Source organism: Salvelinus fontinalis, chromosome 31 (genome assembly GCF_029448725.1).
Source record: "Salvelinus fontinalis isolate EN_2023a chromosome 31, ASM2944872v1, whole genome shotgun sequence".
Classification (NCBI taxonomy): Eukaryota; Metazoa; Chordata; class Actinopteri; order Salmoniformes; family Salmonidae; genus Salvelinus; species Salvelinus fontinalis.
In genome coordinates, this window is record NC_074695.1 from 41,495,376 (window position 1) to 41,520,578 (window position 25,203).

At 44.5% G+C, this 25,203-nt stretch overlaps 2 protein-coding genes across 2 annotated transcripts; both read right to left on the bottom strand.

Moving 5' to 3' along the window:
- Positions 1 to 3,796: 3,796 nt before the first annotated feature.
- LOC129830267 (targeting protein for Xklp2-B-like) lies at positions 3,797 to 12,868 on the bottom strand. The gene is made up of 16 exons (XM_055892716.1): positions 12,532 to 12,868; positions 12,033 to 12,173; positions 11,639 to 11,779; positions 11,380 to 11,533; positions 10,928 to 11,014; positions 10,315 to 10,422; positions 9,898 to 10,007; positions 9,672 to 9,817; positions 9,339 to 9,510; positions 9,058 to 9,196; positions 8,555 to 8,774; positions 8,061 to 8,330; positions 7,640 to 7,786; positions 5,278 to 5,389; positions 4,686 to 4,873; positions 3,797 to 4,279 (listed from the first exon to the last, which is right to left on the bottom strand). The coding sequence occupies exons 2-16, from the start codon at positions 12,145 to 12,147 to the stop codon at positions 4,169 to 4,171; spliced, it is 2,220 nt and encodes a 739-aa protein (XP_055748691.1). The 5' UTR covers positions 12,148 to 12,173; positions 12,532 to 12,868; the 3' UTR covers positions 3,797 to 4,168.
- Positions 12,869 to 13,117: 249 nt separating this feature from the next.
- trappc6b (trafficking protein particle complex subunit 6B) lies at positions 13,118 to 16,068 on the bottom strand. Its single transcript, XM_055892717.1, has 6 exons — positions 15,639 to 16,068; positions 15,482 to 15,549; positions 14,148 to 14,265; positions 13,938 to 14,021; positions 13,745 to 13,838; positions 13,118 to 13,429 (listed from the first exon to the last, which is right to left on the bottom strand). Exons 1-6 carry the CDS (start codon positions 15,717 to 15,719, stop codon positions 13,398 to 13,400), a joined length of 477 nt encoding a protein of 158 aa, XP_055748692.1. The 5' UTR covers positions 15,720 to 16,068; the 3' UTR covers positions 13,118 to 13,397.
- Between the last annotated feature and the right edge of the window lie 9,135 nt (positions 16,069 to 25,203).

The following is a 25,203-nucleotide window of genomic DNA, read 5'->3' on the forward strand; positions in this document are numbered from 1 at the left end:
TGTAATAATCACATACTTTTGTTAATGTAGTGTATATTAGACTGGCAGCATATAAGTGATGACCCCTAAGGTCCACATGTCTGTGGGGAAGGACACAAAGTCAAAGTTGACCACCTCTGGGGCCAGAAATTCAGGGGTTCTAAAATTGAGAGCTTTCCTGAGGCCTGTATCTGATTCCCAGGAAGAAAGAACATTCATTTTTAAGGTTATCTTTGAGAGAGCTGCTACCAATACTCACAATAAAGCCCCCGACACACACACAGCTGTGGAGAAACCAGACATTACCTTCTGACCAGCCCAAAGTCGATAATCTTCACCTGATGGCCAGTGTGATTCACACAAAGGATATTATCCGGTTGTAAACATTGTAGTGGATAAATGACCCATTGATTACTTTTCACGACACCGACACATGCGTGAGTGCCTCTTTGGTTCATGGTGAGTGACCACGCAGTGCTTCAAGTGGTGATGAAAATGTGTCTTGTCATTTGTGACAGTTGGTGGTGGGCCTTAAAATCTGGTTTGAGACAATGCATATCAAGTCCACCATACTCACTTTCAGGTCGAGGTGGAGGAAGTATAACTGATGCATGTAGCTGACCCTTTCACAGATCCGCTTGGCAAACACCATGGCATCCACGTCGGTCAGCGGTGCACTCTCATCCACGATCCTTTCAAACAGCTCTCCACCCTCAACACTGCCACACACAGACAGCACGTTGACCAACTCCACTGCCCCTTTCCATTGTGTTCTTTTATTTGATGGATGTAATGCACTTTGCTTCGTCATGTATCCATATTTGTGGTGATTCTGGCTACTGTATGTATGTCTCTGAATGTGTATTTTGTACTCTAGTGTATGCTGCCAGCAAACCAAATCTCCCCTCTGGAGATCAGTAAAGTATATTCATGAATTGTTAATTTATTGATCCCTGTTAAATTAAATTATATGTAGAATGTTGGGAAGCACTACAGTGTAATGGAGTTCATGACAAGGAACATCAGAATGGAATATGAAGGAATAGTAGCAACTTACTATTCCAGAATTAACACCAGCTGGTGCTTGGCCTCAAAGACCTCGTAGAGCTGGAGGATGTTGAGATGACTCAGCTGTTTCATCGCCTGCACCTCGTTATTCACTTTTTTTCACAGGCAAATGTCAACATACAAATATGTACCTGTAAAAAATAAATATATATGTGTATATCATGTTGACATTTATCAACATGGTAAAAGACCATGCAGTGTATACATTTAACCATTCACACAATGAGGAAACCGACTCAAAGTAACTTAGCCGTGACAAGTGAGGTCCTGCCTGGCAGAGATGCTGTCCTAGGTAGTGGCTCGATGGGTGGGGCTTGGGAAATTCCCTGGCAGGTGTGGTGGCCCTTTTGCTCCAGACCTCATTTACAAGACAAAACAGAATAGTCCTCAATGGAAATTGGACACATTTCCAACAAGCCTCTCATTTTCACAATAGCATGAGTGTTGTTGTAACATCAACATTGAGAGAGAAAAATCATTGTAATTTATATCCACTTCACAGCTATTCATCTCCTTTCAAATGCTGTTTGAAACTTTAATTCATATTAATCACATGGCATTGGTTGAGACATTGAAATACAACCTTTCTGACCTGTAGTGAGCTCAGTCAAACTAAGTCTGTGAATAATGATACAATACTTCCATGTGTCATTGAACATGTTACCTTTGCTCAGGCCCTCTAAAGTCCTCTGCATTTTACTCATCCTCCTCTCCAAATTGGTAGGCCTGATCACCGACAACGACGAGACAGCCTATAGGGAGGAGGTCAGAGACCTGGCCGGGTGGTGCCAGAATAACAACCTATCCCTCAACGTAACCAAGACTAAGGAGATGATTGTGGACTACAGGAAAAGGAGTACCGAGCACGCCCCCACGGCAATTGCTCGGCCTCCAACCGCAAGGCACTTCAGAGGGTAGTGCGTAAGGCCCAGTACATCACTGGGGCAAAGCTGCCTGCCATCCAGGACCTCTACACCAGGCAGTGTCAGAGGAAGGCCCTAAAAATTGTCATAGACCCCTGCCACCCCAGTCATAGACTGTTCTCTCTAGTACATCAGGAGACGTGGAGGAGGCCGTAGGAGGGCAACAACCCAGCAGCAGGACCGGTACCTCCGCCTTAGTGCAAGGGGGTGCACTGCCAAAGCCCTGCAAAATGACCTCCAGCAGGCCACAAATGTGCATGTGTCAGCATATGGTCTCACAAGGGGTCTGAGGATCTCATCTCGGTACCTAATGGCAGTCAGGCTACCTCTGGCGAGCACATGGAGGGCTGTGTGGCCCCACAAAGAAATGCCACCACACACCATGACTGACCCATCGCCAAACCGGTCATGCTGGAGGATGTTGCAGGCAGCAGAACGTTCTCCACGGCGTCTCCAGACTCTGTCACGTCTGTCACATGTGCTCATGTGCTCAGTGTGAACCTGCTTTCATCTGTGAAGAGCACAGGGCGCCAGTGGCGAATTTGCCAATCTTGGTGTTCTCTGGCAAATGCAAAACGTCCTGCACGGTGTTGGGCTGTAAGCACAACCCCCACCTGTGGACGTCGGGCCCTCATACCACCCTCATGGAGTCTGTTTCTGACCGTTTGAGCAGACATGCACATTTGTGGCCTGCTGGAGGTCATTTTGCAGTGCACCTCCTTGCACAAAGGCGGAGGTAGCGGTCCTGCTGCTGGGTTGTTGCCCTCCTACGGCCTCCTCCGTGTCTCCTGATGTACTGGCCTGTCTCCTGGTAGCGCCTGCATGCTCTGGACACTACGCTGACAGACACAGCAAACCTTTTTGCCACAGTTCGCATTGATGTGCCATCCTGGATGAACTGCACTACCTGAGCCACTTGTCTGGGTTGTAGACTCCGTCTCATGCTACCACTAGAGTGAGAGCACCGCCAGCATTCAAAAGTGACCAAAACATCAGCCAGGAAGCATAGGAACTGAGAAGTGGTCTGTGGTCACCACCTGCAGAATCACTCCTGTTTTGGGGGGTGTCTTGCTAATTGCCTATAATTTCCACCTTTTGTCTATTCCATTTGCACAACAGCATGTGAAATTTATTGTCAATCAGTGTTGCTTCCTAAGTGGACAGTTTGATTTCACAGAAGTGTGATTGACTTGGAGTTACATTGTGTTGTTTAAGTGTTCCCTTTATTTTTTTGAGCAGTGTATATTCAAAATTTGAGATTCTTCCAAGTAGCCACCCTTTGCCTTGACAGCTTTGCACACTTTCAACCAGCTTCATGAGGTAGTCACCTGGAATCTATTTAAATTAAAACAGGTGTGCCTTGTTAAGAGGTACACCCAAGAAAGGAACAAACCAGGCTCTGAGGGGTGGCCAATCCTCTTCTGGCTGTACAGGGTGAAGATAACAGTACAGCGCCAAGATCTTCAAACTTTCATAGATGACCAGCAGGGTCAAATAATAAATCAGTGGTTGTAGAGTGCAACAGATCAGCACCCCGGGAGTAATTGTCAGTTTGCTTTTCATAGCTGAGCATTGAGTTCGAGACAGGTGCAGCAGTCGAAAACAGCACATCCAGTGAACAGGCCAGGGTTCCATAGCCACAGGCAGAACAGTTGAAAATCTTGCTCAGTTGGTCAACCTCTGGTCCTGGAGATAGTCAACACTTATATACCCAGCTCTAGTGCTGTAAGCTTCCCCCCCAGGGGGAAAAACCAGACTACCGGTCCCTGGCAGAAAAGGTTGAGAAACACTGCAATAGCTCAAAGAATTCAAGAAGTATCAGCAAATGTTGTAGTCCATTTTTATTGGCAGAAGGCTGCTGCAACATGTTGCAGAGACAGTCAAGACTACATTCATGTCAGGAAATTAAATACAGGTAACAAGACTTCAAAGACAGATTATGAATTTGAAGCCTGGTGTTTTAAAAGGTTAAGACATTAAGAACATGACTTTATTATACATAATTGAAATCAAAGCGACGACAAGTCAGAACAAGCAAGAAATGTACAGGCCAGTGGGAACGAGCAGTCAGGTTTTTCCAGAGAAATTTAAAGCTGAAGAATGGTTCAAACCAATAAAATAAAAGGCAGACCACAGAAGCGGCATAGAACTAAATGAAGTGTTTATATAATATACACAACTAAATCCCTTCTCATCCATCACATGCGGAAGCGATCAGAAAAGTTGGGAGACTGGGGCACAGTGAGTGTGACATTGCTCTTCTTCAGCTCCAGCTGTTTGTAATGTCTGACAGGTTGGGCTTTGTGGACCTGAGGGTCAGAGAGAGGACACTCACGTTACACTAATGTACAACCAGGGCTTCTGTTCCGACAAACCACCACATGCCCGATTAAAAACTATATTAAATGCCCTAATGAGCAATAAATTAGTTGTATCAGGTGTGTTGGTGCCGGGCAAGAGCAAACAGATTAGGGTACACAACATTTTGAAACCGAAAAGGAACATTTTAGATAAGTTCAGGTTGGCCACCCTACCCAGGTGTGTTTGTGCTGGACCGAAAGCCAGCACATCTAGAGGGAGACTGGTTAATTTCAATAGAAGTGTTTAAAAGTGGTATACGGACAACAAGCCCATACCAGGCTACAACTTAGCGCTACAGTATTTTAAGCACATGACCAACTTCTGCGGGGGCTGGTCTAAGGTCAGTGTAGTTACCTGTTCTAGGCGTAGCCTGGCCATGTCCTCCTTCTCACGCTCCTCCTGCTCCCTGCGCTGTTCCTCCTCCATGCGAGCCCTCAGCGCCTCCTTCTCACTCACCGCCCGGTCAAACTCCAACCGCTCCTTGGCACGGCGCTCTGTAGACAGCTGGAAGCCCTCTGGAACTACGGAATTATTCATGTCTTCTAAAGAGAGGCAAGTAAAAAGAGGGAGGTGAAAAGGGGTTTTGGTGGCGAGGTGTTTAAAAAAAAAAGATTGGCGTGTGGTAAAGGAAAGGCAAAAAGGTTATGAGTGCAGAAGTCCAGCTCAGCATTACCCAAACAAAGCCCACATAAAGGAGTAGGCAACCCTGATCCAGTGTTGAGACTAAGATAAACAAGACTGGAATTTGTAGTTGAGGGAAATAAATAGGCTAGAGATGAGTCTCAATGATCCAAGAGAACTGTTCAGGGTGACAAAAGTGTAGGAATCCCTTAGATAAAGGGTGGGAGGAGAAGTTGTGAGTTAGAGGTCCAACAGGTTTCCAGGACTGTTGTGGTCTATGGCCAGTGTAGAAAGAGGTGAGTGAGGCTGGTGTGATCATACTTACCCAGGACAGAGCGGTTCTCTTTCTTGGGGATGAACGGCTCTTTGTGAGTGACCAAATTTGGTCGAGCTTTGAAGGTGGCTGCCTCCGCCTGGTGCTTCTGTTCCTCCTTCAGCTGGAGAGAACAAAACAGAGGGGGTTTGGGCAGGAATAGTGCTGTGGAGGTCATGAAATTCTGTCAGCCAGTTGTCGTCATGCAAAAGACTTCCGGGCTGACGGTAATTGACCGTTAATTAACAAACACGTTTAGCATCTCCAGGCCTCCACACATACGAGCCACTAGTGCGCGCATTTGTCACATCTACATAAATACATTTCCTCCCGAGTGGCGCAGCGGTCTAAGGTATCGCAGCACTTGAGGCGTCACTACAGACCAGGGTTTGAGCCCAGGCTGTGTCATAACCAGCTGTGACCGGGAGTCCCATATGGGCTGCGCACAATTGGCCCAGCCTTGTCCGGGTTAGGGGAGGGTTTGGCCAGGTGGGGGCTTTACTTGGCTCATCACGCTCTTGTCTAGTGACTCCTTGTTGTGGGTGGATGCCTGCAGGCTGACTTCGGTCTTCAGTTGAACAGTGTTTACTCCTACACATGGGTGCAGACGGCTTCCGGGTTAAGTGGGCGGGTGTTAAGCGTGGTTTGGCGGGTCATGTTTCGGAGGACGCATGACTCGACCTTCGCGTCTCCAGAGCCCGTTGGGGAGTTGCAGCGATGAGACAAGCTCTTAATTGGATATCACGAAATTAGGGCGAAAGAGTAAAATATTTTTATATTTAAAGTAAATATTCACCATCACAACAAATACATTATTTTAGGTAGGTCTAAAGAAACATTATGAAGAAAATGTATTTCAGAAGAGAATATAAGTTGGCTATGCGCCATGCCTTAGGCTTGTTCATTTGGCAGACAAGATGTCCCTTCCAATTATTTTATAGTAAGAATTATAATTGAACTTGGCTGAATAAAATAGAAAGGATATTTTTCCCCATTCCGGAGCAAGTGGGTGCGCATATGAAGCGGCTATGTTGAGTGTAAAAGTGAGAATTTGAAACAGGTCCTATACGCTACATTAAGTTATTTGGCAACTTTAGTTGTGAATGATACAAACGTTAGATAAAAAGATATGGGCTGCATGATGCGACTATAGGCTATTGATGAGTTGAGAAAGTCAAAAAAGCCTGCACTCCGTTCCTTGCCTCAGGATGCACATGCGGTTCTCATTAAGTGATCTTATTTTCCCCCATCAGACTATTCTCAATTTAATCTAGTCTTTACTAATATGTCAAATTTGTTTCGATTTAGAATGGCTCATTATCAAATGGGCAAGACATGGTCACCCATATGTACTGGAATAGAAAATAGAGGCCACTTTCCCACCAGTACGTTTTCATGCAAGTCGGCTACTCCGGTAATGTCACTGCACAACAGGTGATATTCAGCAAACTCTGTATGCCATGGACTCCCCAGCCCTGTTCCTGCAGCAACCCAGTGCTTCAATTTGGGAAACCAAGTGAAATCTGTTCAGGAACATTGATAGTAACATGTTTTCACAACAAAACATTTGATTAAACTGTTGACAGCCCCGCTATGCACACTGGAGAAAGGAATGAAGGAGTTGTAAACTCAGCGGTGAGATATTCTGTAGCTTAAGGTAAAGCATCAGCCTATTAATGATAAATATTTGACAAAACGCCCTACTAATTGTAAGCTAAATCTGTGTCATTTAGGCTTCACCAATTACGTACCAAAGATATCTTTAATCAGTTTCTTTTCACATTTTATTGCCATGTGCAGTAGGCTGTGTATTGTATAACAATAATGTTAATTCAGGTTCTTTGAAACGACCATGTCTTCCACTCAGTTTCAGCAGGGTGAACATCAGTTTGGTGAGTTTTAAAAGCACATAGGTGTTTGATGCGATTTTAAATGTCATTTGCATTGGCGTCAGAGTGTTTAGAGGGACAATAGAGCAAGTACCAGGCCATTAGGACCTGATGACTGTTAGCCAGTTGGGTACAACTAATGCATGCCCAGAGTGCATAACATGATTAGAATTTTACTGTGGTCATGACTGCTGGTGTGGCAGTAATAGGGTCACTATAACAGCCCTAGGCAGGAAATAGGATTTTGCAAATAGTCGATGCACATATAAAAATTTTAAATAAACTTTTAAAAAACTGATTGTGCCTGACATGCAGTACTTTGGTGCCAGTCAGAAATACAGAACTCGTTATTCTATTTATAGGGCCGGAGTATGAAAGAAACGGCATGAACTTAGCCACATCTTCAGTTTGACAGCCGAGCAGGAATTTAATAAATCCAGTCAGTACCATTCCGGAGTTGTCCAGGGACCCTGCCTTGGCCTTACCATCTGCTCCCAGCGGTCGTGCTTGACAGCTCCCCGCTCATCGATGAGCAGCTTGAAGGGCTCAAGCTTGGTGGGCTCAGCCACCTTCTTCTCTGGCAGGACCACCTCATGGAAGTCCGGCAGCGGCTGGGCCTTGAACTTTGGCACCTGAGGTTCAGAATTTTTTATTGACCTGGTTACGATATCATTTTCTAGCTAAACAACTTGCAGCAAAAAGGCTTTAAATCATTATCCCAAAATAATGTTGCACCACAAATCTTAGATGCGCAACACCTTGCTCGTCACCATCTAATGACACAAGGCACAACAGGCAACTGCTCCTGTAACCCCTCTAGTGGCATTACTCATCAGGTCTACCATATTAATAGAATTTAAGGCAAACACAACCAGAGGAGAAAACTGAACACTTTTAAGGCAGTACCTCTTCATGCCTCAGCTCCTCCAGCCTCTTCTCTTTCAGCAGCCTTCTCTCACACTCCCTCTCTTCAAAGGAGAAGGGGCACACATCCATCTGGGTCTTGTCCTGGAGCTTAGGCTGGAAGGGCAGGCCAAAGTGGGGCGCCGCGTGGGCCTTGAGCAGGGCCGGGGGTTTTACCTCCTCCACCTTTCTGTCTATGCGCACCCTCTTCTTCAGGGCCCATGCAGGGGACTCTGGAACAGTGGGACACAGCACCTTCTTCTCTGGGACACCCTGTAAACCAACAGGTGTGGGTAGCCCATTAGCAAGGGCACCATCACATCATATATACCATCATGGTATTATACCAGAGCTAGAATGTTTTGCATGCAAAATACTACAGTTCTGTTCTTTGTTTGGCATGACAATACCATAAGGAGCAGATAGCAAACAGACTGGCATGTACTACCAATCCATGACAATCTAGTTAAAACTAGAGTTGGCTGTGTAGCACTCACCACCACCTCCTCTAGGATCCTGACCGGTAGCGGGCGGGAGTGGAAGGTGTGCTGCTCCTCGGGCTCCTCCGGCTTCTTACTGGCATTTCGATCCGTCAGCCTCTTGTCCATGTGCAAATGAAAGGCCTCAGGCCGCGTGGACTCCTTCACCGTGGGCTTCTTGGGGTTCAGCGCCCCCTCTAGGATTTTCCTGTTCAGCTCCAGGGCCTTGAACTTAAACCTGGAAGATACCACAGGACAGGGGTGGATAATGAAGGTTGCAAATAGAATAAGTGAAGACAATTCCTTATTCAAATTGAAACAAATCATATATGTTCTAAACAAAGCATTTCTATCCTCTTGAAGAGGGTTCAAGGTCGTTGGACCACGAATGGGCTGGAGCACCAGTAAACGTGTCGGCTTCATTGGTAGAAGTAACCCACCAAGTCGAATAACTACTATTTATAGGCCACACCGCATGCCAGCAGAAGAACAGAGTGAAGAAGCCTTAAGTGTGGACTCACTGTTGGAGTTTCTGGAGTTCCTCAGCCTCAAGCTCAGCACTGCTCTTGACTGCCGTGGGTCGGCTCCTCTGCCGGGTCATCAGCTGAGGGGTGTGAGGGTGGGTGATCTTCAGCTGCTCACTCTTCACAGGCGACGGGCCTGAAGGAGAGAATCATTGTAGTTTGCTGCCATTTTTACTTCACGCACATGCATCCAGTGAGCACACCCCAGAGCGTGGGACTGCCACCATTGCCTGTCATGTATAACAGCAAGGACTGGCTGGATTAGAGCTAATACACACCCTTCTCGTGGCTCTGTCGACTGCGAAGGTGGTAGCGGGTTGGAGTCCGTCTCTGAAACTGCTCAATCTGCTGGGCCATGGGCACGTAGGGGGCAGGGTCCTCCAGCTTCCTCTTGCTGCCAGTAGACAGGTTAAAGGGCTTGGGCACAGTGGTACCATTTGGCGCCTTGGCCTGACAAAGAAAATAATTCAGGAGATGACGTCAAGGGGAAACAAATAATCACAAATATGTCTGGGTGAAGCGACAACCTAGGGAAGTGGAAAAGTTATATATTTGGGTTGCACCCATCCCTTAAACTGCCATAGCGGCCCAAAAAAAAGCTAGCTACTTACGGGGGAGGATGGGTGCTTGCGGAGCTGAGCGGTGAAGTCCATCTCCTTGTGCGGTGGCAAGGTGCCGACCTTGACACGTCCGTCTGTCCTGAAGTTGAACTCTTTGGGTACGGTGGTGGCCAGAGCCAGCTTCTTTGGGGGCTGACCTGAGTGACGACATGATTAACCAGATGAAATTCTGCTTAACGCAGACAGATTACTCCTTCATACAATTGAAGCTACTCACTGCCTGCCATTGCAGCCCTGTAACTGGCCTCGTTTCTCTTCCGCTGGTCAGCCACTTCCTTCTGAAGAGCCTTGATGCGCTCCATCTCCTGCTGCTCAGAGCTCTTATGCCTGGGGTTGACATACAAACGTTATTACACAATTTAGGGATATTAACCTTCAAATGCAGTGTTCCACAATCCTGGTCCTAGAGAACCACTGGGTTTTGCAAGATTTTGTTCTAGCCCAGTGTCAATACTTGATTAGTTGAATAAGGAGAGTTACTGCTAGGGTTATAACGCTGAGTGATGGGAAATGTAACCAGTCAAATGCCTTAACGTATCCACGGATTAAAGGACTGACAGTCTTGTCAGCACCAACATCAGGTCATGCATGCCTCCTTTAATTAAAATCGATGAGTGATAGCAGTATGACATACTGTGTGGTGGGGGCCGCTGCAACGTGCCGGGCCTGCGTGGCTGCTCTGGGGTTGAGTCGCACGGCGGTGCGGACACTAAGACTGCGCCTGGGGGGCAGAGATGAGCTCCTGGCAAATGAACAGACCAGGACAGTCTGGTTACTTTTGTTCACAAGACAATTGGTCAAAGTTCATTATTAAAGATGGAATCTGCAGTAGGGAGAAACAGCACCACTGCCCAGGCATTATTGTTTTGTTGACAAAGCAGAGGTGGAGAGCGCTGCATGCGAAAAACTAATAGAGTGATACATTCACCAACACCCAAAATTAATTTCATATTTCAAACCCAATAGTGAATAGTTTGGACCATGCTAAACAAGCCCTCAAAATACATTTCCACCATGGTGGGAGGGGGAAGACAAGGTACTCTAGTTGTTTAACTTCGACGTGTTGATGAAATGTTGTGTTTTTTTGTGCGTTTTTTTTTTTTTTTTTTTTTACAGCAGTAGGGTTTGAGCTGTAAGCAGTAAGATGAATTGCTGTCTCTGCCAGGACCACATCCAGGGCTAGATTGAATAATTCCAGGCACATTGTGACAGAGGGGAGGATAGTGAAAATGTATAAGTTCACTGACCTTCTCTGCTTCTTGACAGGTGGTGGCACTTGAGGGGCGGTGTGCCGTCCTTCCTCATTGCAGGCTGCCTCTTTGCGCTTTGACACCCTTCAGTGGAGAAAAAAAGTGTTATATTACCACTTAGAAACATACAGTTGCTTGGTCTAATACTGACCAGATAGGTCAAATACAATAGGAACTTAATTTAGTCCTGGACTGGTCTGTAGCTAAACAGGTTGATGCTGGTTATAGAAGAAACATTACTCTAGCATTATAACATTTTGCCATCTTTCCTTTCCACTTGAAATGGACTCATAAAACAAATATTCCAAACACCCATGAATGCAGCAGGGTGGCTGCAATCGGGTTCTTCAAAAAGAACCACATTCCTTAGTAACTAAATTTAACCAATGTAGAGCCTAAGAACTCTCAAAGAGATGTCAGCTGAGCTGAGTGTTCTAGAAGCATCATACCTGCGCGGTTGGGCAGGGGGTCCCTTCCTTTTCGGCTGGGCAGCTCCCGGAGCTGGCTTATTTCCCCAGGAGGTGACAATGTTGGGGAGGGTAGCTGAGGACATGCTCGGGGCATCTGCTGTGGTGGGTCCTGAGGAAGTACTTGGGGCCTCTGCTGTGGAAACAAGAATATATATCACATTACACACAGGTCAGTCCAACTTGTGAATGTAAGTGTGAAAACACCCAGGATAATCATGAAATTGTCTAAAGTACCAACCTGAGTTAGAGTTGTTTTTCACCCTGGGAGATACAATCACCCTGGGCAAGTGTGTTTCAGGGGTCATTCCAAGTGGTATATTGTTTCTGTTTGGGGTGGCAAGGTGGCCAAACATTCCCCCACCCTGGCCAGCACATTGGTCTGCAGAAAGTCACACAATTCAAGAATAAAGTGCAAATTCAACAACTTTGCAAGTTACAATAGGTGATAAAGCATTTAACACCCAGACCCCCATTTGTCAGCGTGCTCCAATATTTAAAAATGCATACATTAATCTTGGGAAGATCCATCCTTACACAGCCCATGGGAATTGTAGTCGTTGCCTTACTAACAACCCCGTATTTCCTCCAAAATACGTTATAATATTGTGTACAAGCTTGCGAACATATCTTACCAAACCAAATGTCTGCGTTGTCCTCCGTATCCAATGCTTTGAAATCAATGACATGTGACGGTGCATCAAATTCGTAGTGACTTGCCGATTCACTCTGCGCCATCTCACCATCCATTTCAGCAGCTGTCTGTAGCTGGTCTCCTAACAAGCAGATGTTGATGACCGGAGGCCAATTGTTAAGATGGGAGTTAGTTTTCAAAACGTATCAGTGGCTAACTTCGCTAAATTAGCGAGCAAAACGTTACACTTTTCCCCCATGAACACATTTAACTGCGTAGCGACAATATAGATATACAGTACTTTAACATAACAAGCACAAGAGAGCCATATAAAAACAAAATACCAGAAATGTTATCGTTATTAGCCACTGAAGCTAGCTACAGTGGCTAACGTCGGGGTACTAGCTAGATACTGTACTGTTGATCCAAATTATCTGGGTATATTATGAGATAAAAAAAATGTTAACATGTTCATATAAATAACCTACATTATATCATACCTTTTAAACGTGTATCTTAGAAACACAACCAAGCCGTAGTGGCAATCCCTTGAGCCGTCAGTTAGCTTCAGTGCTGAAATAACAAAATAAGGTATGGCGTTACCGTTTAAATTTCCTCCCCATTTGAACCAGCCAATCAACAGCCTCTTCCAGAGCAATTGGTTTTCCATTGGCTCAACATGCCTAGATTACGGCATTCTCAAATTATATTTCCTGCCACGTGAGGACTTTCTGTAACAATTCTGAATGCTCACATTCTTACATTTTCATTTGGCTACATTTTACTAATTTAGCAGACACTCTTACCCAGAGTCAACTAATATCAACAACAACAGATGAAAGGGGAAATCTTTGACCATGTTCTTTGAAGAGCATCATTTTTCATCATTCATTTATCAACAATGTAACAAATTTAACTCGATGGGCAATCAACTGTAAATAATAAATGTGCATTTGCACAGCATCATGCTCTGTAGGCTTAATCTTTATCAATTATTAAATAAAGTAGCAATTTTTTGGCATGTTAGGCCTACATATTTAGGCCTATGCTATGGTCTAACTTCAAAAAATGATATGGATACAAAGGTTGAAATAGACTTGGGTCTTTAATCAACACTCAGTGCAAATAATATTCTTCAGATGTAAAGAAAAAACATGATTCATGTGCATGTTACAATAATGCATTCATTAATCGTAATCAACAATAATAAGTAACAATAGTACAAATACATTTGATAAAAACATATGATATGTAGGCACAACACTGATGTCTGCATGCAGGACATTTCAAGCTTTTGTTCAATAAAGAAAGTCAATACAACTGGGATGGGTGGGGTTGGAGTGAATACGCCTTCCTTCGGAGGGTGCTACATTTTCTGGATCATGACCTGAAATTTACCTGTGTAGAAATAAACAATATGTCAGAAGGATAAAAGTACTGTATATCCCAAGATCATTTTGCTCTTCCCATACCAACATCACACACAACATACTGTATCAGTCTGGGCTGGCTGATGTTTTTGGTTGGTTGTTGAGTAATGGTTGGCGCATGGTTATGCTTGAGAATCATTATAGCTCTGGATACCTGTAATAAGTCTAACTTTCATTAAACTGTTTACAACCCTGGATGGCTTGTTTATGGAGGAATGTGTGGTTAGATGTTTAATAGGTTTCTTAATTCACAAGCTCTCCCAAAGAGAAAAGTCTTCCTTACAGGCAGGCATAACGGACACCTCTGCTGTGACAATACTCTTCACTCCCAGGTTGGAAAGCCCTCCTCTAACCAGGCCACATGTGAACGCCAAATACTGCAATGACAGGGGCAGGGAGAACCATTCATGTGGTGAAAGTTGCCCAGGTACAAATAGTGCTTGACAAGTGAGTTTTTCCCCATTATGCTTCCTCACCTTTGGGGCATGCTCCAAATACTGTTTACCGGCAGAGAGCTGAGTGAGTAACCGGAACTTGTTATCCTGCAGGACATAAATACCCTGAAAAATAATCCACAGAAGTCAACACTACATGAAAAATTACAATATATTCAGTGAAAATATTTGACTGCATAATATTTCCACGAGAGGTGGTGATTGAAGTGCAATTGGAAAATGTAACCTTACTTGGTGGTTTGTTCTTAGGTTGTCAATTTGCTTTTTGAAGACACAGGTCCAGAAGTCTTTGCAGATGAATTTCATGACATCAAGCTCATCTTTAAACCGTGCTGTGTCTTTGGTGAACCTAAAGAAAAAGAGTATGTTCACCATGATGTTTTTCCCAGGGCCGGCTCCAGACAGAAACAGGTACTTAGGGCCCCAGACCGCAAGGGGGCACCCAACCCAGGGCAGCTATCTAAACTTGTAGTAATCATAGTCGAATACCGACCGGTCATGCAGGGCACGTGCCCAGGGGTCCTGACCTCCAGCGGGCCCCTATTGATTTTGTTAGTTACGCTCACTCAGATATCATTAACATGGCATAAATCAATGCAAAATGTGTAGAATTGCAGGAAATTAGACTTAAAACTGAAATGTCTCTCCGGCCAATGGCAAAATGTGTAGAACTGCAGAAAACTTGACTCAAACCTGCAACTTTCATATTTTATTTATTTTTACTCAGTCAGGGTCTCAACTTACTGTTGAGAGTTAGAATACACAAGGTGCAAGTTCAAAATGTGGCTGTGCATCAGACATTTTTATCTTGTTATGTCAGTCACTAGCTAGGTTTCCATCCAGTTGGATACAGATTTTCATACAAATATTCTAAAATCTGCATAAAAACAATATGTGCATTTTCCCACCAGAGATGTGTTCCCATCGAATTGACATGTTGCAGATAAAAGGCTGTGCGTGATGACGTAATGCATATAAAAATAAATTTGCAGTTAAATTCCCATGTACAGAATAAAAATTAAAGTTAAATTGGTTTCTATCGCATTTTCAACTTTACTGGTGGTTTTCTCACAAAAAAATGGTGTTTTATAGCGTGTGCCCACTTTGGTACTGGCACGTGCGCTCTAGCCAACAGCGCTACCTACACGCTGTTGGCTAGAGCGCACATACAGCCTACATGATGAGATTATTATAGATAAAAGGGCAAGATTATTTTTAGTTTTCAAACGGCAGCCAAGCATCGATTATCATGTAACCAGAAAAATACCCTCGATATTTAGTGGAAAGCAGCATCAAGCTCATCACCTTGCACTTCCACCACCCTGAAGTTCATCATAATTTATTTAATCTCTAGCCTAATAAACTGCATGCTTTCCCGAAGAGTCATAGAAGAGCCATTACCATTGACAGATCAGTTTGGAAAATATCACCCTTGGAGATAATTTGTGTTTGGTGATGTCAGTGATTATTCTAATAATTGGAGGTGGTCACAGTGGTAAACAACAACATTAATTATCCTATTAGTATCAATAAATAAACTAAACAAACATAGTGCTTCAACAAACCTTTCTATTAGTCCCTGACCCACCCGGAATCCCATATTTTCCAGTTTGGTAATACATCTCCCATTTTCCTAAAGGATATGAGGATAAAACAACATAATTAGTTATTATGCACACACATTCCGTATGTTCCAATACCATACAAAAAATCTGGCCTCACCATTTCCCCATGTTCAGATGATTTGTATATATACTGTATCACCTCATTGTGTAAAAACTGAAAAAGGGCTTCGTCTGCCATCCTTGGTTATTCCCAAACCTATCAAACACCTCTGGCTAGTAAGGATGACGCCACCCTAAATGTTATCAGTATTCATATATAGATATTTTTTATATATATAACGTTATATATATTCGTCTTTGAATTTAGGGATGTGTGTTTCTACAGTTACTTAATAATGTAGAGCAAAGAACACAACCTAATCGAAATTTCTATGAATCCACGAGTATTTAAGCCAACATTTTTTTCTAACTAGCCGTCAATAAATTAATATTATTAAATATCTCAACTGAGTCGTGAGACGTAAAGATTTAACGACGAGACATGAAAATAAACATCTAACAGAGGTCCTTCTTTCACACTAGCAAACAGTCGGCCAAAAGAATGCCTGAACAGGAGGCAAAAAAGACAAATAAAAATGATGAATATCTGATTATTACATTCCTTATTATTTAACAGTTCATACGTTTAAAAAATGTCAGGGGATGTATGTGTTAATTAGACACGAGAAACATTGTGGCAATGTGGGCAACAACGTTACAAAAGCATATATGGGCTACTTCCATAGAGATAGATAGAGGACTCATCTTTGTATCTGTGCCATTGTAGCGTCTGTGATAGCATCAAATCAAATCAAATTGCATTGGTCACATGTCCCGAAAACAACAGGTGTAGACTTTACCACGAAATGCTTACTCATGAGCCCATTCCCAACAATGCAGAGTTAAAAAGTAAGAACAATATATGCTACAGTATGTACAAAAGTGACTAGACAATCAGGATAGATAATAAACAGAGTAGCAGCAGCGCACGTAACAAGTATGAAAGTCTGTCTATCGGTGTGTGTGTGTAGTCAATATGTATGTGTTTTGTGTGTGTGAGCATATGTAGGTATAAGTGTGTGACTAGAGTCTAGTGAGTTTGCAGATAATCAGTGCAAATATCATAATAAATAATAAAGGGGGTCAATGTAAATAGTCCGGGTAGCCATTTGAAGTGATGTTCATCAGGCGGATCCCTATTTTTGAACACAAGCATGGTACCAATAATTGCTTCTATTTCACCAGATGTACAGTACCAGCCAAAAGTTTGGACTCACCTACTCATTCAAGGGTTTTTCTTTATTTGTACTATTTTCTACATTGTAGAATAACAGTGAAGACATCAGAACAATGAAATAAAACATATGGAATCATGTTGTAACCAAAAAAAGTGTTAAACAAATACAATTTTATATTTGAGATTATTCAAAGTAGCCACCCTTTGCCTTGATGACAGCTTTGCACAATCTTGGCATTCTCTCAACCAGCTTCACATGGAATGCTTTTTCAACAGTCTTGAAGGAGTTCCCACATATACTGAGCATTTGTTGGATGCTTTTCCTTCACTCTGCGGTCCAACCCATCCCAAACCATCTCAATTGGGTTGAGCTCGTGTGATTGTGGAGGCCAGGTCATCTGATGAAGCACTCCATCACTCTCCTTCTTGATCAAATAGCCCTTACACAGCCTGGAGGTGTGTTGGGTCATTGTCCTGTTGAAAAACAAATGATAGTCCCACTAAGCGCAAACCAGATGGGAACTCTAAATAAATTTAATTCTAAATAAATCACTGACAGTATCAGCAGCAAAGCTCCTTCTCCATGCTTCACAGTGGGAACCACACATGCGGAGATCATCCGTTCACCTACTCTGCGTCTCACAAAGACCCAGCGGTTGGGGCCAAAAATCACAAATTTGGACTCATCAGATGTCCATTGCTCGTGTTTCTTGGCCCAAGCAAGTCTCTTCTTCTTATTGTCCTTCAGTAGTGGTTTCTTTGCAGCAATTAGACCATAAAGGCCTGATTTACGCAGTCTCCTCTGAACAGTTGATGTTGAGATGTGTCTGTTACTTGAACTCCGTGAAGCATTTATTTGGGCTGTAATCTGAGGTGCAGTTAACTCTAATGAATTTATCCTCTGCAACAGAGGTAACTCTGGGTCTTCCTTCCTTGTTGCGGTTCTCGTGAGAGCCAGTTTCATCATAGCGCTTGATGGTTTTTGCGACTGCACTTGAAGAAACACAACTGACTGGCTCAAACGCATTAAGAAGAAAATAAATTCCACAAATTAGCTTTTAACAAGGCACACTTGTTAATTGAAAGGCATTCCAGGTGACTACCTTCAATAAAAAATCTATAAAAAATATATCTAATGAACACGTGTAGGTAGGAACTCTTTTCCAGATGCGTCGGGCGCGCGGTGGACACCGACCTGCTCTTTTTCCAAGCATTAGTGTAGCCAGTTATATTTCTCCGGTCATGTTTCTACTCGTTATAGGAGTTAAAAACATCATAAGGTAGTTAATTTAAACCGTTTTATAGCAATTTATATCCGTTTAGTGCGATTTTGGGACATTTATTTCTGAGACACTGTGAATCTCTGGGCACGGTTCCAGTTCATGCCGAACGCAATGGGCATTTCTACATGGCAAGAGGACAGCTTTCGACCAAAAGACGATTAGACCCAAGAAAGGATTCTTTGCCCAAGATTCTGATGGAAGAACAGCTCAAAGTAGGAACAATTTATTATGATAAATCGTGTTTCTGTCGAGAAATGTTAATCGCTTATGACGCCATTTTGTTTGACGTAGCTTCGCTTGGCGCAAACTGTATTGAAAAGTAAGGATAATTTAAAAAATGTAAATCAGCGATTGTATTAAGAATTAAATTGTCTATCAATCGCTGTCCACCCTATATTTTTTAGTCACGTTTATGAGTATTTATGTATACGACTAGATCACTGTCTAATATGGCGCACGACATTGTCTGACCAGCTGGGCAACTTTTGTCATTGTCTAACCATGATTTTGGTGGCTAAATATGCACATTTTCGAACAAACTGTATATGTATGTTGTAATGTGATGTTACAGGAGTGTCATCTGAAGAATTCTGAGAAGGTTAGTGAAAAAATTAATATATTTTGGCGATGTTTACGTTATCGCTCTCTTTGGCTAGAATCAATGCTCTGGTAACGTTTGCATATGTGGTATGCTAATATAACGATTTATTGTGTTTTCGCTGTAAGACACTTAGAAAATCTGAAATATTGTCTGTATTCACAGGATCTGTGTCTTTCGATTAGTGTATGCTGTGTATTTTTACGAAATGTTTGATGATTAGTAATTAGGTAAACCCGTTGCTCTATGTATTTATTCTAGTCCATTTGTGACGGTGGGTGCAATTGTAAACTATGATATCTACCTGAAATATGCACATTTTTCTAACAAAACCTATCCTATACCATAAATATGTTATCAGACTGTCATCTGATGAGGTTTTTTCTTGGTTAGTGGCTATCAATATCTTAGTTTAGCCGAATTGGTGATAGCACCTGATGGAGTAAGAAACTGATGGAGTTAGAAAAGTGGTGTCTTTTGCTAACGTGGTTAGCTAATAGATTTACACATTTTTTCTTCCCTGTAAAACATTTTAAAAATCTGAAATGGTGGCTTTATTCACAAGATCTGTATCTTTCATTAGGTGTCTTGGACTTGTGATTTAATGACATTTAGATGCTACTATTTAATTGTGACGCTATGCTAGGCTATGCTACTCAGTGTGGGGGGGTGGGGGGTGATCCCGGACCCGGGGTAGATACTCGTGAAAGGTTAACTAGGCAAGCCAGTTAAGAACAAATTCTTACTTACAATGACCGTCTATACTGGCCAACCCAGACCCGACGCTGGGACAATTGTGCGCCATCCTATTGGACTCCCAATCACGGCTGGTTGTGATACAGCCTGGAATCAAACCAGGATGTCTGTTAGGGTTCGGGAGCCCAAGTAGTGCATGTTGACAGAATGCCAAGAATGTGCAAAGCTGTCATCAAAGGGTGGCTACTTTGAAGAATCTCAAATATAAATATCTTTAAATTTGTTTAACACTTGTTTGGTTACTACATGATTCCATATGTGTAATTTCATAGTTTTGATGTTTTCACTATTATTCTACAATGTAGAAATTTGGTAAAAATAAAGAAAAACCCTCTAATGAGTAGGTGTGTTCAAACTTTTGGCTGGTACTGTATGTCCTTGAACCGATTACTTTCAAATCACACACAGACAAAGTTATAAGGATAATTTAGTTGCTAGCCTACAGTACCTTGGTCGGGCCTTCTTCTTGAGATACTCCATGAGAGGGGGATGCACTGAGCCAGCCTGCAAAGTCACTTCCTAGAGTAGCTCAAACTGCGCATGCAAGGTTTCCAAAAACTCCTCCATGTAGCAAGATGACACTTCCTGATCATTAAATGCGCCACTGAGCATTCTCATAGGAAACAATGGGGTGACGTCATCGATGCCTTCCTCCTTCCTTCCATATTTTTTTACAGTCTATGGGTGGAAGCCCTCAATGGCGCTGCCCATGCTAATACAGCCTTTTGGCCACGAGAGACCTCTATCATTCTCTATAGCTATGTCCAAATAGTTTTAACATGGTTCTCTGCATACTAGGTTTGGTTTGCTCCTAGTCGAAGTGAATGTCTGTACCTCACATGCTCTTGACCTTTGATTGAAAATAGTACTATTTGTCCCTCTTTAGACACTGTAGCCAGTATACTTCCTCAAAATAGTCTAAATTAATCTAAGATAACTCTAGAAATCTGTAATACATTTTTATGTTTTTGCCAAGGAGGTCTTAGTTGCGCAATTTTACATCTAACTGAGATGTTTGGTGCAGTATTTCTCAAGTGAAGAAATGTGCATGAAATCAAGCTGTCTCTCGTTGAATCAGAACAAACACTTCTTCTTCTCCTACTGCTTCTTCTTCTTTTTGCTATTATGGCAAACAGATATTATAGGTGCATGCCACCACTTACTGTATTGGCTGTGTATCAGCCTACTATTCTGCAGTATGAATTCACTAAACTTTGTGAAAGAATTTCCCTATCATCTAACCCTGCACTCATTAAAACCTCCCCACTATTCCACTACTTTGGCCCTATCTAATCCTACTCCAGGCCAGCAGCCTGGGCGGATGGGACACTATCGTTCTGTCACGATCGTCTTGACGTGAATGAGAGGACCAAGGCGCAACATGACTTGAATACATCTTCTTTTATTTACAACGACGAAGATGAACACGTAACACTTATACCAACTAACAAAAAACAATAAACGATCGTGAAACTTAAACCGCAAGTGCACACACAAACTACTTACGTTCGACATATACAATGACCCACAAACAGCTAAAGCCTATGATCGCCTTAAATATGGTTCCCAATTAGAGACAACAGAAACCAGCTGTCTCTAATTGAGAACCCATTCAGGCAACCATAGACTTTCCTAGAAAACTCCACACAACCATAGACACAACTAGATACATACACTCAACACAAACCCATACACTACCACCAACCCCCCTCTACCATATAATACCCCAAACACACACATACCCCATGTCACACCCTGACCTAACTAAAATAATAAAGAAAACAAATAATACTAAGGCCAGGGCGTGACATAACCCCCCCCCCCCCTTAAGGTGCGAACTCCGGGCGCACCAACCCATAGTCTAGGGGAGGGTCTGGGTGGGCGTCCTTCCACGGCGGCGATATGAGGAGCTAGCTCGGAGGCAGGAAAAGGATCTGGGCTACACTACGTGGGAGGAGATCGACAGGTGGGCGATCAACCCAGGGAGAGTGCCGGAGCCCGCCTGGGATTATCTGGCGCAGTGTGAGGAGGGATACCGGCGGATGGAGGCAGCACGACGAAGCGGTAGGAAGCCTGTGGGAAAACCCCAAAAAAATCTTGGGGGGGGGGGCTTAAAGGGAGAATGGCGAAGTCAGGTAGGAAACCTGCGCCTACTCCCTGTAATTACCGTGGAGAGCGAGAGTACGGGCAGACACCGTGTTACGCAGTAGAGCGCACGGTGTTTCCTGTACGTGTGCATAGCCCGGGGCGGGTTATTCCACCTCCCCGCACTGGCAGGGCTAGATTGAGTATTGAGCCGGCTGTCATGAAGCCGGCCCTACATATCTGGCCACCAGTGCGTCTCCTCGGGCCGGTTTACATGGCACCAGCCTTACGCATGGTGTCCCCGGTTCGCCTACATAGCCCGGTGCGGGTTATTCCACCTCCCCGCACTGGTCGGGCAACGGGGAGCATTCAACCAGGTAAGGTTGGTCAGGCTCAATGCTCAAGGGAGCCAATACGCCTGCACGGTCCGGTATTTCCGGCGCCACCTCCCCGCCCCAGTTCAGTTCCACCAGTGCCTACACCACGTAACAGGCTTCCAGTGTGTCTCCAGAGCCCTGTTCCTCCTCCACGCACTCGTCCTATGGTGCGTGTCTCCAGCCCGGTACCACCAATTCCGGCACCACGCACTAAGCCACCTGTGTGTCTCCAGAGCCCTGTACACACTGTTCCTTCTCCCCGTACTCGTCCTGATGTGCGTGCACTCAGCACGGTGCCACCAGTGCCGGTACCACGCACCAGGAATATAGCACGCTTTGAGAGTCCAGTATGCCCTGTCCCTGCTCCCCGCACTAGGCTTGAAGTGCGTGTCCCCAGTCCGGTGCCTCCAGTTCCGGCACCACGCACCAGGCCTACAGTGCGTCTCAGCCGGCCAGAGTCTGCCGTCTGCCCAACGGCGCATGAACTGCCTGTCTGCCATGAGCCTGCAAAGCTGCCCGTCTGCCATGAGCCTACAGAGCCTTCCGCCAGACAGGAGCAGTCAAAGCCTTCCGCCAGACAGGAGCAGTCTGAGCCATCCATCTCCCCAACGCCGTCTGAGCCATCCGTCTCCCCAGCGACGTCTGAGCCATCCGTCTCCCCAGCGCCGTCTGAGCCATCCGTCTCCCCAGCGCCGTCTGAGCCATCCGTTTGTCCTGAGCCATTAGAGCCGCCCGTCTGTCCCGAGCCGTCAGAGCCGATAGTCAGTCAGGAGCCGCTAGAGCCAGTCGTCAGTCAGGATCTGCCAGAGCCGCCAACCAGACAGGATCTGCCAGAGCCGCCAACCAGACAGGATCTGCCAGAGCCGCCAACCAGACAGGATCTGCCAGAGCCGCCAACCAGACAGGATCTGCCAGAGCCGTCAGTGAGCCATGAGCGTCCAGAGCCGTCAGCCAGCCATGAGCGTCCAGAGCCGTCAGCCAGCCATGAGCGTCCAGAGCCGTCAGCCAGCCATGAGCGTCCAGAGCCGTCAGCCAGCCATGAGCGTCCAGAGCCGTCAGCCAGTCATGAGCTGTCCCTCAGCCCAGAGCGGCTATTTATTCAGAACTGCCCCTCAGTCCAGAGCTGTCTCTCTGTCCGGAGCTGCCTTTCAGTCCGGAGTTGCCCCTCTATCCTGAGCTACCTCTTTATCCTGAGCTACCTCTTTATCCTGAGCTATCCCTCTGTCCTGAGCTATCACTCTGTCCTGAGCTATCCCTCTATCCCGGTGCTGCCCCTTGTGTCGATGTTACCTAAAAGATTTAGTGGGTGTAAGATGAGGGTGGTCATTGGTAGGGGGAGATGTAAGCTGGGAGTGACTATGGTGGGGTGGGGACCTCGCCCTGAGCCTGAGCCACCACCCTGGTCAGATGCCCACCCAGACCCTCCCCTAGACTTTGTGCTGGTGCGCCCGGAGTTCGCACCTTATGGGGGGGGTTATGTCACGTTCCTGACCTATTTCTGTTAGTTTGTTGTATGTGTTAGTTGGTCAGGACGTGAGTTTGGGTGGGCATTCTATGTTTTCTGTTTCTATGTTGGTTTATGGGTTGCCTGGTATGGCTCTTAATTAGAGGCAGGTGTTTGGCGTTCCTCTAATTAAGAGTCATATTTAGGTAGGTTGTTTCACAGTGTTCGTTGTGGGTGGTTGTCTCCTGTGTCTGTGTTTGTCGCACCATACGGGACTGTTCGGTTTGTTTGTTCATCGTTATTTTATGTGTAGGCTATTTTCCCTGTTCGTGCGTTCTTCGTGTTCATGTAAGTTCGTCGTCCAGGTCTGTCTACTCCGTTTGTTATTTTGTTATTTAGTCAAGTGTATTTCGTTTTCGTGTTTTTCCGTCTTTACTTTAATAAATATTATGTCTTCACAATCCGCTGCATTTTGGTTCCATCATTACTCCTCCTTTTCGGTTGAAGAGGAGGAGGACCGCCGTTACACGTTCAAAACATCTTGTAACTCTTCTGCAGTAAAATCTCGTACACCCAAGTGCTTGTCTGCAGATTCCAACACAACATCTATCCTCTGGGCTTGACGTACCATTCCTGCAGTACAATTGACAACCATTGCCATGAACACCAAAAAACAAACTGTTTCCTATCAATCTCTATTGGCCTAGGCCAACTCACAGGGATCCATGTAGGATCCCTCACCCTGGACCCATCTTCCTGTACTACTTTCTTTACTGCCTCAGCATACAACACCTTCTACACTACTCTGATCCTAGAAACCTCAACCTACCTTTCTCTCACCGGACACCTCTGATCTCCAGCACCGATTGTACACATTCCTTTATCTCATGTCCTCCTGCACACTTCTCACATCTAGGAATCTCCCTCCTACACACTGCTGCCACATGACCATAAGCTTGACACCTAAGACACCATAATCGATTCGGGACAAAAGCTCTCCCGGGATAACTGACACATCCGAACTTGAAATTATCTGGTAAAGACTCTGCCTCAACTCAGCAGTACAGACAGTGTCTTCTCTGGTTCACCACGCTCTCCACCGGGTCTGCGTCACACCAAATGGTTGGCGTCACAGAGACCTGGAATTCTGAACTTCAGTTGATCCTGCTCAACACTTAACGCCACTCCAGTCATCACTCTTTCTGGACGGCAGAAACGCAAAAAATCAACACGATTCCCCTTCGAGTGACTTTCACATTCCCAACATACCCCAACCTCTTCTCCACCCAACCTGACACCGCATATGGATCACAGGAGGTTGGTGGCACATTAATTTGGGATGACAGGCTCGTTGTAATGACTGGAGCAGAATAAGTGGAATGGTATCAAATACAGTGTATTTGGAGAGTATTCAGACCCCTTCACCTTTTCCACATTTTATTACGTTTCAGCATTATTCTAAAATTGATTAAATAGTTTCCCCCCTCCTCAATCTGCACGCAATACACCATAATGACGAAGCATTTTTTTATTTTTTTTTATTTTTTATTGAAATATCACATTTACATAAGTATTCAGTCCCTTTACTCAGTACTTTGTTGAAGAACCTTGTTAGGATTTATGTTTATGCACTATAGCCTGCTACCATATTGTATGAAGATGAATATTGTTTTGTTACACACACACACACAAACAATACAGATGTATGTGTGTAAAGACTGACCAACATTGAGTGACAGGCCATAAAAGCTGTGGTCAATCTGGAGAGGGGAGGGGTGCATATCTCCAGGCCAACCAGGGAGGTTAGGACACTGGACAATACCATATAAGGAACTGTTTGAGTGTAGCGGCACAAGACGGATCTAATCTACCCAACAACCAGATGCGGACAGAGGAGAGCACT